This window comes from Triturus cristatus, chromosome 11 (genome assembly GCF_964204655.1).
Source record: "Triturus cristatus chromosome 11, aTriCri1.1, whole genome shotgun sequence".
NCBI lineage: Eukaryota > Metazoa > Chordata > Amphibia > Caudata > Salamandridae > Triturus > Triturus cristatus.
In genome coordinates, this window is record NC_140594.1 from 722463536 (window position 1) to 722480130 (window position 16595).

Here is a 16595-nt window from a genome sequence, read left to right on the forward strand (position 1 = left end):
TTTATTCTCAGGTTCGTCTTTATGTTTATTCTTGCCTTAATTCTAATTAATTTACTCCTGATCGTTGCTTTTAGGGCCTCCCAAAGTGTGCTAACACTAGTCTCTGGGGAATCATTGTGGGTTAGGTAGTCTGTTATGGCTTCCTCGATTTCTTTTTTGTTTCCTGGGTCTGAAATAATTTCACTGTTAAAATGCCATCTTCTAGCGACCGCTTCGTTGTGGCAGCCGCTTAGTTTTAGGCTAATGGCTGAGTGGTCTGAGACTAGTCTTGGTGCTATTTTGGAGTGTTCTATCAAATGTGTGTGTACCCCTGAGATTAAAATGTAGTCTATCCTCGTGTAGGAGTTGTGTGGGTTGGAGAAAAATGTGTAGTCTCTAGTATCTGGGTGTTGTAGTCTCCATGCATCTTTGAGGTTGAATTTGGTGCAGATATTTTGGAGTTTGGCGTGGGAGTTGGTGGGATGGTATTGGTAAGAGGACTGTCTGTCTATTGGGTGATCTAGTGGGATGTTGAAATCCCCTGCCACAATCGTGAGTTCGTCTTGAGGGAGTTTGTCTAGCGTGTCTGATACTTCAGCCCAGAACGTAGGGTCGTCTGTCTTAGGGCCATATATGTTCGCTACGTGGAACCGTTTCTCCCCTCTCATCAGGTGTGTTATTAGAAGTCTGCCCTCCTTGTCAAAGGAATGGGAGTCTATTGAAAATTTCTATCTTTCGGATACTAGGGTCAGGACCTCCCGCTTCTTTTTGTCGGCTGGTGAGCAAGCAGTTTGCGCTAACCAGTCGTCTCTGACTAGCTTGGCATCTTCCTCGGCTAATTTGGTTTCCTGTAGCAGGATTATATCGCCTTTGGCCTTTGCTAGGTAGTCCACTATCTTCCTGCGTTTAATGGGATGGTTTAGACCCTTGACATTGAGGGATATTATATTGAGGTCTGAAGTCAGGGTGAGTGTTTTGTTAAGAGCCATCAGGTGTAGTGTGGTGCGGCGGTTTTGTGAGCCCAACACTCAAGATTTTCTGGTGTTGTCTGTATTTCTGTAACCATATGTGGAACCCTTCCATTATGTATTGATTTGCAGGGTGTGTCAGATAACGTGTGCAGTGAAAAAGAAGGTGTGAAAAGAAAAAAAAGACTAAAAGAAAGAGGACAGAAAACTGGGAGAACCCTAGTGCGGCTCTTGAACTTTGCGGGTGCTACAAACGAGAATTGAATGTTTTTACTCCTAAGTCTGTGGCGTAGGGCTAGAAAGCATTTCCTGGTGTCGACCATGGGTTTAGAATAATCCTGTGTGAGGATGATCTTGTGGCCTTTCTAGTTGATCTGGTGGTTTTTGCAGGCATAGTTAAAAATGTCTTCTGTGTGTTGTGATCTCAAGGGTTTGCATATGATAGGTCGAGTGGTTTTGGACGTTGAGGATTTGAAAGCGGGGATTCTGAAGGCTTTATCTAGCTCGAATTGGCGGGTGAATTTTAGGTTGGTGAGCTTGGGGATCAGGTCTTCGAGGAATGCTGAGCAGGACCCCGCCACGTCCTCCGCCCCTTCCGGGATCCTGAGTATGCGGATGTTCCCTCTGCGGTTCCTGTCCTCCATCTCCGCTGTCTGCTTTTGGAGGGCCCCTGTTATCTCTGATATTGACTTCACCTCTTTGCTCATGCTGTGGGTGGAGTCTTCTATGTCGCTGATCCTTTGTTCCGCCGTTGCGAGTCTAATGTTCACTGAGTTCAGGCCGGCTCTGACTGCCGCGATCTCTAGTTGGATTGTGTCTGTGGTGAGTTTTGTGGTTTTCGCCAGGTCATGCACCTCCGCTAAATTTTTTAGTATCATTTCCAGGGTGTTGTTTATGTCTGGTTTTTGTTTGATCGGTGAGTCTGATGTTGTTGGTTCCCCCTCTTCTTTAGCTGTTGTTGGTGCAGTCTCATTTCTCCGTCTGCCATGTTGCTATTCTATTATGCTTGCCTTCCTTATCTACCTTGCTCTCCTGGTCCTGGTGAGTCCCTGTGTGCCCCCCTTTTCTGTGATTTCTCTGTTGTTTCCTCTGTTGGTTCTCTACTGTCCTTTTTCCTCTCCTTATTGTTCCACACGTTGTGTGAGCTTCCACTCTCTTTTTAGTTGTCTTCCGGTTCACCTCAGGTTAAAGCTGGGTCCTTCTCTGTGGAGAACTGGCTCGATGCTATGGTATGGGCCCCCCACCTGTCTTTGTTAACTTCGCAACTGCGGCAAATTTTGTCCGTGGTCAGTAGGCTGGGGGCATTACGAGCTCTGCCGCTGTAGTCTCTCTTATTTGACCCCAGGTTTCTCAAAATTCGTGCGCCCCTTGCCTACTACTAGTGCCTTCGCAACCTTACTGTCTTACTATAGGTGGGCTGAAGTGAATCACTCTGGGTCACCCCTCCTGTATCGCCTTAGCTCAGACCCATCTTGGGTGTTTTGTGTGTGTGCGTACCAATGGGCACCCACTTGTGGGCATGAGATCCCCTTCACTTGGTTTTGGCTGCCACCTTGGGCTGGGGGTCTCTTGTAGGTCATTGGGCCCTCTTTCTTGTGATGACCCTCTGACTTGCCGCCTTTGCTGGTGTGCCTTACGGGGCGTTGGGGTAGTGTGCGCTCACATTCGGTGTGCACAGCAATGCAGGTAAGGACCGGCGCCGTCTTCCGCTCCCGCTCACTTCAGAAGTTTAGTATTCCCACTCGCTGCCCTGGTGTTGTTGGTTGTTGTTGTTGATGCCTTCGTGATCATGTTCTAAGAGGAGTCCGTTGTGGTCTTCCACTTTTTGGACTAAGTAAGCAGCCTGCTCTCACGCCCGCTCCTCCCGTTCCTGTTGCACCTTTCAGCACAGTCTTGAGGCGCTGGGGGAAGTGTGTGCACGTTCTTGGTGCTCGCTGCAGTGCGGATATTAGCTGTCGCTGGGTCCCTCTCTCCTCATAGGTTTAACTTTTCCCGCTCCCTGCATGGGTGTTGGTTGTTATCAGCCCGGAGAGTGTGTGCTATCATTGTGCTGAGCATTGTGGTTTCAGCGCGAGTTCAATTTCGCCTTACTCGGTTTCGTTTTTGCTGGCACCATCTTGTTTTCGCTCAGCTATGCCCCATATATCACTTTTCCTACTTTTACTCGTCCACCCCACCTCATGCGTTTAGCATGCAGTTGTTGTGGTCGATGCCGCTTCTTTGAGGCTTATAAGCCCTGGATCGCTGCCCTTGCCGCCATTACTGGTGTGTCTTGTGGGGACCGATTCAGTTTCGGTTTCGTTTCTTCTGGAAACGGGGTGCAAGGTGATCCCGCGGTTCGGGCTGGAGCGTTTTCTCTCTCTTGGTCTCTTGGGCCGGTATACGGGCTGCTCTCTCGCCCACTCCTCCCGCTCCTGTTGCGCCGTGTTGCACTATCTTGCGGCGCAGGGGGAAGCGCTCACCCTCCCCCGGTGTGTGCTTCAATGCAGCTAACACGCTCACCTTTTTCCCGCTTGCTGCCCGGGTGTCAGTTATTGCTGGTTCGCTGAGCGTGTGGTCTCTTTGTGTACAGAGGAGTCCGTTGTGACCTCAGTGCGAGTTCTTTGCGATCTTTGTGATCTTGTTTTGTTTTGTTTTCACAGGCGCCATCTTGCTTCCCTTTGTGCTCGCACTGCTTCGCCCCATTACTTGCTTTTCCTCCTTCCTGGTGGCGTCTCGTTTCTTGGCTAGCGCTATCCTAAGGTGCTATATGTCCGATGCAAAAACCAAAGGAAATGATGGACGGAGTGTTGAACATTGCAAGCACTCACCCCCAGTCAACTGATTTGGGTTTAATCCATCACCGTTCTTTAGCCCACTCTGCCACCCCAGTTCAGACATGGCCATATGCAAATCAGTCTGACCCTGTGCCTCATGGGAACAGTCCAGCCCGAACTGCCAAGCCATGTCTTCCCTGGACCGGAAACAAGCTTCCTAGGACCGGTTTCTGGCATTTCAGCCGTCTTCAGCCAGGCTTGTTTGAATCCAGTGGCAAAGTGAGCAAGGGACTCACGTCTGAGCATACCCTGCCTATTTATGGCGAACAAAGCAAAAACCAAAGGAAATGATGGACGGAGTGTTGAACATTGCAAGCACTCACCCCCAGTCAACTGATCTGGGTTTAATCCATCACCGTTCTTTAGCCCACTCTGCCACCCCAGTTCAGACATGGCCATATGCAAATCAGTCTGACCCTGTGCCTGGCTGAAGACGGCTGAAATGCCAGAAACCGGTCCTAGGAAGCTTGTTTCCGGTCCAGGGAAGACACGGCTTGGCAGTTCGGGCTGGAATGTTCCCATGAGGCACAGGGTCAGACTGATTTGCATATGGCCATGTCTGAACTGGAGTGGCAGAGTGGGCTAAAGAGCGGTGATGGATTAAACCCAGATCAGTTGACTGGGGGTGAGTGCTTGCAATGTTCAACACTCCGTCCATCATTTCCTTTGGTTTTTGCTATATTTCCGATGCCTGGCTCTATTTTCTGTATGGTTGTGGTCTCGCTCATTACCGGAGTAATTCAGCTTCGTTCTCTCTGTTACGGCGCAGCGGCAGGTTCAGGCAGCCATCAGCTCTGCCGTCCAAGCCACGCCCCCCGAAATTGTACACTTTTCGATTGGTTAAACTGTAGGTTTCACAATTCACGCTTGGAATTAAGCCTCGGCACAATATTCTTCAAGTGACACTCGCTGTGTTCAATGGTTTGGGAGGTGGTGCTTGAAGACAACCAATTTGAAGTCAGGCATTTGCTTAAATGAACTATCTGCATGCATAGCAATTCCGTAGCTTGATGATAAAAAAGACTTAGCAGCTCAGAGCCCGCTTCCATTACAAAGACTTTTGCCTATTACCCATTCCCTAGAGTGAAGATAAACAAATAGTAGATAATGGAAAATGTTGGATTGCCCAGCAGACTCAAATATTTCAATATTGTCTACTTTTTTGGCATCCGTCTAAAATCATTAATTGATTGGAAATCAGTAAAACAAGGCACAGTAAGTGACATTGCCACATATTAAATAGCAGACGTGTTTAATATAAAAAAATAAGCCCTTTCTAGATAAGGGAGCGCAAATTGCCGGTTGCAGTTTTAATCACCAAATCTATCCTTCTGCACTTAGCACCACCTTTCAAGTCCTTTGTTTGTCATCCAGCAAATCAGCGCATTCTGGAAGTTGTACTAACACACTTGATAACAATACTTTTGTAAAGCCTAGCCCAGAACAGAATATATGCAGTCCTGTGCTCATGGAGCTATCTGTTAACCCTAACTCAGACTCTGTTCAGCCTAGAGAGATGCATGAACTCTATTGAAAAGCTAGATATGTGTGATTATATCAAAAAGGCCAAGAATGAAATTGACATGCAATGCGCATTCCAAAGAGGGAAAGCATTTTATTTTCTATAAAAGGGAAGTCTTTCATTATCCAGTAGAATTTATTTCTCAAAGAAGAGCCCAAGGAATGAATGAATGAATGAATGCTGTCACTTTACCTTTTCCTCCAATTAAAATGTGATGTCAGCTGTAAAGGTGCTAAACAGTGGATGTGAATCCTGAACCTCTGCTGCGCCAAGGGCCTGATTCACTTTTGTGTAAGTTTATGATTGTTTGCTAATCACAAAGGGATTTATGAGTAGGGACCTTACGACTGCGGAGCCTCCACACATAAAAACATACCTTTTTACAGTAACTATGAGGTAGCCCAGCATCCTGCCAAGTGAACTGTGACTTAGTTTGCTCTCAATTTCACTACCATTTTACACTAGACGGGTATGGATGTTGAAGTGTCCTATTACCCACTGCCCCATGTTTTGATTGGGTATTGGCAGGGATTGCTAGAATGTCTCTGTTTGCATGCTTAATTAAGAAGTTACTTCTGACATTAACGCTCCTCCTTTCATTTTGGTGGCAAAAGTATCACTTTTTGACTGTCGTGTAGTTAATTCTACCACCAGCATCCAATTAGCTAATTCAAAAGAAAATGTGGGCCCCATAATGACCATTTCTTTTTTTGCTTTTCAGTGAGCTCAGCAAACTAGGCATCACACTTGCTGGCCACCAGAAGAAGATTCTCGCCAGTGTACAAAACCTTCAGGCTCAGGGGATGCACCTTCAAGTATAACAACACACTTCACCAACTTGGACAAAGACTGCTGCATTCTGCCTGAGGCTGTGTATTATTAGTACATACCAAACAGCTTTACTGCTCACAAACTTATGGACCCAATAGGACCTGTGGGAGCTGAGTTCTAAACCACCTCTGTAGCACCAAAATGGATGTGCTCCAAATGGAGGAAGGATCTAACTATGTTGACATTTGTGACTTTCTCTTAGACTGATAATGGTGTCGGGTAAAGAATGTCAGTGGGGTTGTTGAAAGAAACAGGACTTTTCCAGGGAGGGTCAGGTAGTGTGAGAAGTTGCTAACCTCATTCAATGACTCCATTGTTTTGAACTGGATTTTAGACTGCAGAATTTCTTCCAGTAAGCAATCTTCACCAACAGGAAGGGCGTGTTCTGTCTAGGATACTGGTTGGTTGGGCAGCAAAGTGAGAGATGTGAGAGCAGTGCATAATATTACACAACACAGTACAAGCAGTACAAGCTTGTAAGTTGTCTCCAGCATGAAGAACTTGCTTGATGTCCTCCCATGCTTGGTTGATGTCATTGCAAGCCCCTGCATTGAACACAAACAAGAAGAAGGGTATAAGACAAGTTTCCTTCAGGATTCTCTTTAAGGTCTTTCAGCTGGGAAGAGCACCTCCTTAGGAAACTGCCTTGTTATATTCTTTCTTTGGCCCTATTTTCGGCATGCAAATCAAGGAAGGCTTGGCAAAATTCAAATTTGGGACAAGAAACCTGGTGAGGACCATTAGGTGCTGGAATTTCTACATGACTAGTTTGTCACCTTAAGACAATTGGATAAGGGAGATGAGATCAAGAAAATAAGAAGACTGGGAAAGAGCTGGATGGTCACTGATCCTATGCTCTGGATATGGAACCTTTGTGATAAATTATAAATATTAAACCCATTTGTGACTAAAAAGTCTGGTTTGCACCTCGCTTGAACGCCATCCCAAGGTATGGGAGATCTTAATGATGAATTGTAATTGTTTCACACCATTTTTTCCATGTTTTTAATTTAAATTAAATAGTAGTGAAAATTCCTACGTCAAAATATTACACTATCAGAGAAGGCGTGCTATTGTGGTAGATACAATGTATTATACTCCAAGTAACTGAAACCAGAGAACAGCTATGTTATTTTCTAAGCTGATAACACAAGTACTGCTGCAAGGCCCCATCACAGGGAAGGTTGACTTTTATCAGAAGCAATTTTCTTCATCTACGTCCCAAGGGAATGTTTTGCTGATGTAAACATGAAATCATATCATTCAATGCTTTCCACTGCCCCTACTGTTCCCACCTATGCACAACTTTTAGTTTGCTTCCATTTCAGATTGTTACCGTGCCTGATGAGGGAATGAAGCATTGCTTGTGGACAAGACACTCTGGAGATGAAACTTTTTTCCTGGATCATTAATTAAACCATCTGGGAGATACCTCGTAATAGGTTAATCACGCTTGGTGTATATTTCCTCCATTGGGGGATAGATCACTAATTAATTGAGATCCCTGTCTTTTTTTGGGCATTGAATGGAATATTTGAATAGAAAATCCCTGATTTGTTGGATGCCGGACATCAATACAACTTCTGTTTCGAGATTCTTATCCTGCCTTCCCCACATCTGTGCCTCACTAGGAGAAATAGGACTGTATGAAAAGAGGAACATAAAGGGATAGTGTATATGCTTTTTAGTTGCCACACAAAACTGTCCTACACTTCATGGCCATGGACAGCTAATTTCAGTAAATAGTTACAGCCTTTTATGAGACACAACACACATGATACTATAACCATATTCATTTGATTGTGATGTATAACACATGTCACCTCATCACAGGAAGTTGAGAGGCATTGTTGAATGGGCAATATTGAGGTAAGATGGAGACATTTGGCTTAAATATCTGGAAGAGCCACCAGTATGAAAAAGAGGCATTTACAACATTGAAGTAAGGTGGCCTAAAAGTTGGAATTAGCCATTTCTTATTCATGGTGAATGGTGGCTCTGATTTGACTACCTTGAGAAGTGTATTACCAGTATAAGGAAGGTGTATGATACACCAGGGGTAAAAAAGAAACAGAGTTGGTGAAGCAGTGATACTTGGAGCATCCATGACAGAATTAATATTAGAGATTAAAGACCAGAAGTTGTATAATGAAATGAAATGTATACAACACTGTAATCTAAGTCACAGTGTGAAAATTGATACGTTTTTAGGGTAGAACATTTCAGTAAAAATCACTCAGTATCCTACTTGACCAAGAAAGTGTCAGGACTTTGAAAAGACCCTTTGTGACAGCTCCTGTTGTTTGGTACCCTGACCCCACCAAATGCATTACATGGAAAGCATCCGTTATTGGAGAATATTGGCATTGGTGTACAGTGGATAAGAGAGATCTGCATGTCCAGCACTAGTTGATCTATTATGACACTGCAAAACTTTGTTTTTGTAGACAAAAACACAAAAAGAGCATTCAGCAGCACTACTCTTGTTGGTAACTGTTTATTAGTAACCTATCTGAAGGAACGCCAATATAAACCCCTCCATCTTTCTTTGGTCAAATTTGTCATGAGGAGAACTCATCTTATAGCTTAAGCTTTCACTAAATACACTAATTCACAGCTTCTAAGTAGATCACACTAGCTCAGCATACTCTGCCTTCTAAGCGCACCCAGTTACCTCTAAAAGGCCTGTCCACTTAAGACTTCATCTCTCAAACTTAGATTAAACCCACTCTACCATGAGTAACAGCTCTATCTATACAAGACCAAAACCTCCATCAGTACTTGTTCTTATGAAAAAGCATTACCGCCTTGGTAGCAGAATTTCAGTATAGCCTCTGTATCTGAAAAACAATGTTATGAAACTGTGCTGCTTTTGCAGTGGCCTCTTGATGTAAAAAACACTAACTAACTGGTCATAGACAAACGTTAATACATGCAGAGGCTTAGAATAAGTTGGGTCTGGCTAAGGCATAGAAAACAGTCTCGACACTTTCAGGATATCTAATTGTTTAGTGTTTCTTCAGTTTCCTTTGTCAGGAGGAGTATCTGCTCTCCAATGTTGATTTACTTGTAAAACACACTGAAGCCAATCTGAGATGAGTTGCACTATATAAAGTAAAGTTAAGTAAATAAATAAGACTTTATTTCACAGGCAATAATTAAATAAAGAACAACAAAAACCACACTGGTTGGTCAATGCTCACCTTTATGTAGGGGGTACACCGATGTAGCTAAAAGTGACTTCTGCAAAAGGACAGTTATTGTCTTAGGTTAAATGGATGAGCTGTCCAATAAGCAAATTCCCTTGTGCTAGGCTATTTCGAAATATTTTGAAAATCCCTCTTGGTACTTCAATAACTTATAACCCATAAGTGACTAGGAGGCAGGTGAGAGCATGTCAATAGTAAACTGCTGCAGCCTAGCAATTCACTTTTCTGAGAATAAACAAAATCAGCAGTGAGTGATCCAACAACATATCAGTCATACCAATCATGAGAAAACCATTTGTCAAAAGTCACTAAGTAATTGTAGATGCCCAAGTATGAGCTGAACATACACAATCCTACACTATGCTAATGTGCAGAGTGGTTCAAATGAAAGAACATCCTTCCCAAGTGTTTATTCAGTGGTCATCTGAACAAATTTGTGATTCAGCTAATCTTTATAGTCTTGATGGAAGGTGTTGAGATATGAGCACGCTGAGGCCATATTGTGCACAATATTTCATTCCGTGAGGGAATAAAGGGATCTGATGCAGCGTCATGCAATATACACATGTGGTCAATTTGGGTTCCTGCGATTGCATGTTTGTCGCAAACAGATCCACCTTGACCCCAGTGCACATTTCTGCTCAGTGTTCAGTCTCACCTAATGTATTTTTGAAAATTTTCACATGTACAAATAATTTTCCGGATATTTTTTAAGTTAGTTGTTTGAGCCCTTTGACAGCCTGCTGTCTGCAGTGGGCCAGTGTATCTTCTCTGTGTGGGCTTGGACAGCCAATTATTACTCAACAGCTGGGTGCGAGTGCAGCTCTTTGTCATTCATAAATGGGCTGGCAGTGTAACCAGTCACTCACCTGCTGACTTTCCAAATTACGTAAGGGTGAAAGTGTGTACTGGGGAAGCCGGACTGACCGCAGCGGACACCGGGCGTTTTTGGACCCCTGCAATATTGGCCTCAGCCCCCTGTACCAAAAGCGGCAGCGGTGAGACAGGAGTGGTGCTTTCCACTAGCTCCCTCCTCGGGGGCCGGACGAGTTGCTTGCTAGGGCCGGTTTCGGTTACCAGTCCGTACGTGGTAGTGTGCCTAGCACCGGAGCCCCAAGTCAACGTCATGTTTATAGATCCCTGTACATTCTTCCACAAATGTTGCTTTTGGCCAGATTCAGATGGAAAGGATCTCTTGTGAACATGTGCTTTGTGGGACCTGTGCTGTCACCAGTGTTCCACACACTGCACGAATAGGCAGACCACGAGGCATCACATAAGCAAATCTGAGGTTGGGGTGAGAATAAGGGCATACCACAAACAATCTGTCATGCAGAGGGACATAATGTACTCTGGTACCTTCTGTCTTAACCAAACACAGGATATCTTGCATACAAGTGAATGGGACTGTAGGCATGAATTAGGCTAACTACAAATTGTGCTGTTTTTGACGTAACTTCGTTTATTTACAGTGCAGTCTCACATTTCCCGAGTTTGGAGAGTTACTAAAATATACAATACATTGTGCTACAACTTTGTTATATATGTGGATTGTTTTACTTTATTTTCAAAGCCATTCCACGCTCTATTTTCTCACATTGAGATTTTGTTGTCGGGTTTGTAGTTTTACAGCCACTGCTATTGTAAGAGATAAATTATCATTAAATTTGCTGGTCTAACAATATGTGCTAGTGATTTTTATTTTGTTGGATCTTGGGTTCTCGTTAACTTATATAATGTCCTTTCATGGAGTCATTTTTTCTTCAGTTCAGAAACTTTTATAAAGTGCTTTATTTAATTTAATTTTGTATAGTTATTTTGTGTTTAAAATATATTAAAAATGTGTGAAATGAGTTATGACATACCGCCTGCTTCTTAATGCTCAGGAAGGGGAACCTTCACATGCCTAGAAGAGAACCTGTCCACCATTCACCATTGCATTGCTATAGGTAGGGCTTAAAGATGCAATTAGTTCAACAGATCAAATAATTCTGGCCAATATTTGGGAGAATGTTGATGGGGTGAAGACCCTCTTTTATTGTACTTTGCCTGAAGTTAGAAAAATGCCACTATGAACTAAACTCATTGCAATAATGATCATATACATTATCACACCTGCAGAACAATTATGTAATATCTCACACTTTTTCAGTAAAAAGATTGACTGGTTATTTTAAAATGTTATCAATAAAATGTAATGCATTTTGAGTTCTTACCCAAAATCCTTGGTATAGAAACATTTAAAAAACATTTAATAAGTATTCTGTATTGATGAAAAGGTCAATTTGACTATTTCAGAATTCGAACATGCCTTAAGGGGCCATAGAGGTCTGGGCAGCGACAGGGTTTCAATTATAACAAATAAATAAAAAAACGAAGAAAAACATTATATGAAATGTAGAAGCACACTCTCAAATAGGTTAAAAAACAGAATCCTACCAAGTTGAATGTGCATATTATTAGCCTGCTGTTGACTGTAAAAAGGCCTAACCTTATTAAAGTCAGGGTACACTCATCCAATTCCCTGGATATGGAACCTTTGTGATAAATCATACATACTAAACCCATTTGTGACTAAAAAGTCTGGTTTGCACCTCGCTTGAAAGCCATCCATAGGGGAGGGAGATCTTAATGATGAATTCTAATTGTTTCACCCCATTTTTTCCATGTTTTAAATTTAACTTAAATAGTAGCGAAAATTCCTATGTCAAAATATTACACTATCAGTGAAGGTGTGATATTTTGGTAAATACAATGTGTTATGCTCCAAGCACCTGAAACCAGAGAACAGTTATGTTATTTTCTAAGCTAATAACACAAGTACTGCTGCAAGGCTGCCATCACAGTTGATTTTTATCCAAAGCAATTTCCTTCATCTACGTCCCAAGTGAATTTTTTGCTGATGTCAACTTATGATCATATCATACAATGCTTTCCACTGCCCCTGCGGTTCCCACCTATGCACAGCTTTTAATTTGCTTCCATTTCAGATTGTCACCGTGCCTGATGAGGGAATGAAACATTGCGTGTAGACAAGACACTCTGGAGATGAAACTTTTTTTCCTGGATCATTAATTAAACCATCTGGGAGATACCTCGTAATAGAGATTAAGCTTGGTGTATATTTCCTCCATTAGGGGATAGATCACTAATTAATTGAGATCCCTGTCTTTTTTGGGGCATTGAATTCAATATTTGAGGAGAAAATCCCTGATTTGGTGGATGTCGGACACCAATACAACTTCTGTTTTGAGATTCTTATCTTGCCTTCCCCACATCTGTGCCTCAGTGGGAGAAATAGGAAAGAATAAAATGAGGAACATAAAGGATTAGCGTATATGGTTTTTGGTTGCCACACAAAAGTGTCCTACACTTCATGGCCATGGGCAGCTAATTTCAGTAAATAGTTACACCCGTTTATGATACACAGCACACTTGATTCTTTAACCATATTAATTTAATTGTGATGTATAACACATGTCACCTCATCATAGGAAGGTGAGAGGCATTGTTGAATGGGCAATAGTGAGATAACAAGGAGTCATTTGGCATAACTATCTGGAAGAGCCACCAGTATCATAAAGTGGCATTTACAACATTGAAGTAAGGTGGCCTAAAAGTTGGCATTAGCTATTTCTTATTCATGGTGACTGGTGGCTCTGAATTAACTACCTTGAGAAGTTTATTACCAGTATAAGGAAGGTGTATGATACACCAGGGGCAAAAGGAAACAGAGTTGGTGAAGCAGTGATACTTGGAGCATCCATGACAAAATTAATATTCGAGATTAAAGACCAGAAGTTGTATAATGAAATGTAATGTCTCCAACACTGGAATCTAAGTCACAGTGTGAAAATGTATACATTTTCGGGGTAGAACATTTCTGGAAAAATCACTCAGTATCCTACTTGACCAAGAAAGTGTCAGGACTTTGAAAAGACCCTTTGTGACATCTCATGTTCTTGGTACCCTGACCCCACCAAATACAATGTATGGAAAGCATCCTTTATTGGAGAATATTGGCAATGGTGTACAGTGGATCAGAGAGATCTGCATGTCCAGCACTAGTTGATCTAGTATGACACTGTAAAACATTGTTTTTGTAGAAATAAAACACAAAAAGTGCATTCAGCACCACTACTGTTGTTGGGAACTGTTTATTAGGAAACTATCAGAAGGAACGCCAATATAAACCCCTCCATCTTTCTTTGGTCAAATTTGTCATGAGGAGACCTCATCTTACAGCTTGAGCTTTCACTAAATACACTAGTTCACAGCTTCTAAGTAGATCACACTAGCTCAGCATACTCTGCCTTCTAAGCGCACCCAGTTACCTCTAAAAGGCCTGTCCACTTAAGACTTTATCTCTCAAACTTAGATTAAACCCACTCTACCATGACCGACAGCTCTATCTATACAAGACCAAAACCTCCATCAGTACTTGTTCTTATCAAAAAGCATTACCGCCTTGGTAGTAGGATTTCAGTATAGCCTTTGTACCTGGAAAAAACATGTTATGAAACTGTGCTGCATTTGCAGTGGCCTCTTGATGTAAAAAATCTAACTGGTCATAGACAAACGTTAATACATGTGGAGGCTTAGAATAAGTTGGGTCTGGCTAAGGCATAAAAAACAGTCCCTGCACTTTCAGGATAGCTAATTGTTTAGTGTTTCTTCAGTTCCCTTTGTAAGGAGGAGTATCTGCTCTCCAATGGTGATTTACTTGTAAAACACACTGAAGTCAATCTGAGATGGTTGCGCTATATAAAGTAAAGTAAATAAATAAGACTTTATTTCACAGGCAATATATTAAATGAAGAACAACAAAAAACACACTGGTTGGTCAATGCTCTCCTTTTATATAGGGGATACACAGATGTAGCTAAAAGTGACTTTTGCAAAAGGACAGTTATTGTTCTAGGTTAAATGGATGAGTTGTCGAATAAGCAAATTCCTTTGTGCTAGGCTATTTCAGTGACATTTTGAAAATCACTCTTGGTACTTCAATAACATATAGCCCATAAGTGACTAGGAGGCATCTGAGAGCCTGTCAATAGTAAACTGCTGCAGCCTAGCAATTTACTTTTCTGAGAATAAAGAAAATCAGCAGTGAGTGATCCAACAACATATCAGTCATACCCCTCATGAGAAAACCATTTGTCAAAAGTCACTAAGTAATTGCAGATGCCCAAGTATGAGCTGAACATACACAATCCTACACTATGCTAATGTGCAAAGTGGTTCAAATGAAAGAACATCCTTCACAAGTGTTTATTCAGTGGTCATTTGAACAAACTTGTGATTCAGCTGATCTTTATAGTCTTAATGGAAGGCGTTGAGATATGAGGACGCTGAGGCGATATTGTGCACAATATTTTATTCATTGAGGTAATAAAGGGATCTGATGCAGGGCATGCAGTATACACATGTGGTCAATTTGGGTTCCTGTGATTGCTTGTTTGTCGCACACAGATCCACCTTGATCCCAGAGCGCATTTCTGCTGAGTGTTCTGTCTCACCTAATGTATTTTTGAAAATGTTCACATTTACAAATATTTTTCCAGATATTTTTGAAGTTAGTTGTTTGAGCCCTTTGACAGTCTGCTGCCTGCAGTGGGCCAGTGTATCTTCTCTGTGTTGATGTGGACAACCAATTATTACTCTACAGCTGAGTGCGAGTCCAGCTCTTTGTCATTCATAAGTGGGCTGGCAGTGTAACCAGTCACTCACCTGCTGACTTTCCCAATTACGTAAAGGCGAAAGTGTGTACTGGGGAAGCCGGACTGGCCGCAGCGGGCACCTGGCGTTTTTGGACCCCTGCAATATTGGCCTCAGCCCCCTGTACCAAAAGCAGCAGCGGTGAGACAAGGTGGTGCTTTCCACTAGCACCCTCCTCGGGGGCCCGCCGAGCTGTTTGCCAGGGCCGGTTTTGGTTCCCAGTCCGTACGTGGTAGTGTGCCTAGCACCGGAGCCCCAAGTCAACATTATGTTTATGGATCCTGTACATTCTCCCACAAATGTTGCTTTTGACCAGGTTCAGATAGGAAGCATCTCTTGTGAAAATGTGCTTTGTGGGACCTGTGCTATGTCACCAGTGCTCCACACACTGCACGAATAGGCAGACCACGAGGCATCACATAAGCAAATGTGAGGTTGGGGTGGGAATAAGGGCATACCACAAACAATCTGTCATGCAGAGGGACACAATGTACTCTGGTACCTTCTGTCTTAACCAAACACAGGATATCTTGCATACAAGTGAATGGGACTGTAGGCATGAATTAGGTTAACTACAAATTGTGCTGTTTTTGACGTAACTTTGTTTATTTACAGTGCAGTCTCACATTTCTCAAGTTTGGAGAGTTACTAAAATATACAATACATTGTGCTACAACTTTGTTATATATGTGAATTTTTTTACTTTCATTTCAAAGTCATTCCATGCTCTATTTTCTCACATTGAGATTTTGTTGTCGGGTTTGTAGTTTTACAGCCACTGCCATTGTCAGACATAAATTATCTTTAAATTTGCTGGTCTAAGAATATGTGCTAGTGATTTTTATTTTGTTGGTTCTTGGGTTCTCGTTTACTTGTAAAATGTCCTTTCATGGAGTCATTTTTTCTTCAGTTCAGAAACTTTTATAAAGCGATTTATCTAATTTAATTTTGTATAGTTACTTTTGTGTTTAAAGTATATTAAAAATGTGTGAAATGAGTTGTGACATACCGCTTGCTTCATAATGCTCGGGAAGGGGAACCTTCACATGCCTAGAAGAGAACCTGTCCACCATTTACCATTGCATTGCTATAGGTAGGGCTTAAAGATGCAATTAGTTTGACACATCAGATCATTCTGGCAAATATTTGGGAGAATGTTGATGGATTGAAACCCTCTTTTATTGTACTTTGCCTGAAGTTACAAAAGTGCCAGTATGAACTAAACTCATTGCATCAATGATCATATACATCAGAGGCACCATTTGCATATTACATAGCCCCTGACTGCTGCACCACTGCCAGAGAACAGCAGTTCCCTGGTGGAGCTGTTAATTCAATTACAGTCCAACTGCCTAAGTCGTAACAGGGTGGTTGGACTGCCAGTGCGGCTGTCACTGGACAACCACGCATCCGATGGTTCTTGGACCGCCAGACTCGTAATTAGGCCCCTGGTAGTTAACAACGTGAAAAAAGACACACAACGAAGTGGACTGGATCCATTCACCCTCTCTTAAATCATCCTCACTTTTACCTGCCACCAGGTGTAATTCTA

The 16595-nt window shown here is 42.4% G+C and overlaps 1 protein-coding gene across 2 annotated transcripts in view; it reads left to right on the top strand.

Annotated features, from left to right (window-relative positions):
• LOC146785376 (ephrin type-A receptor 3-like) overlaps window positions 1-11007 on the top strand; it is a 540333-nt gene extending 529326 nt beyond the window's left edge. For both annotated transcript variants that reach the window (XM_085634371.1, XM_085634372.1), the window contains exon 17: window positions 6007-11007. In XM_085634371.1, coding sequence (XP_085490497.1) covers window positions 6007-6106 — 100 coding nt within the window. In that variant the 3' untranslated portion in view covers window positions 6107-11007. The remainder of the gene's footprint in view (window positions 1-6006) is intronic.
• The last annotated feature ends 5588 nt before the right edge of the window (window positions 11008-16595 follow it).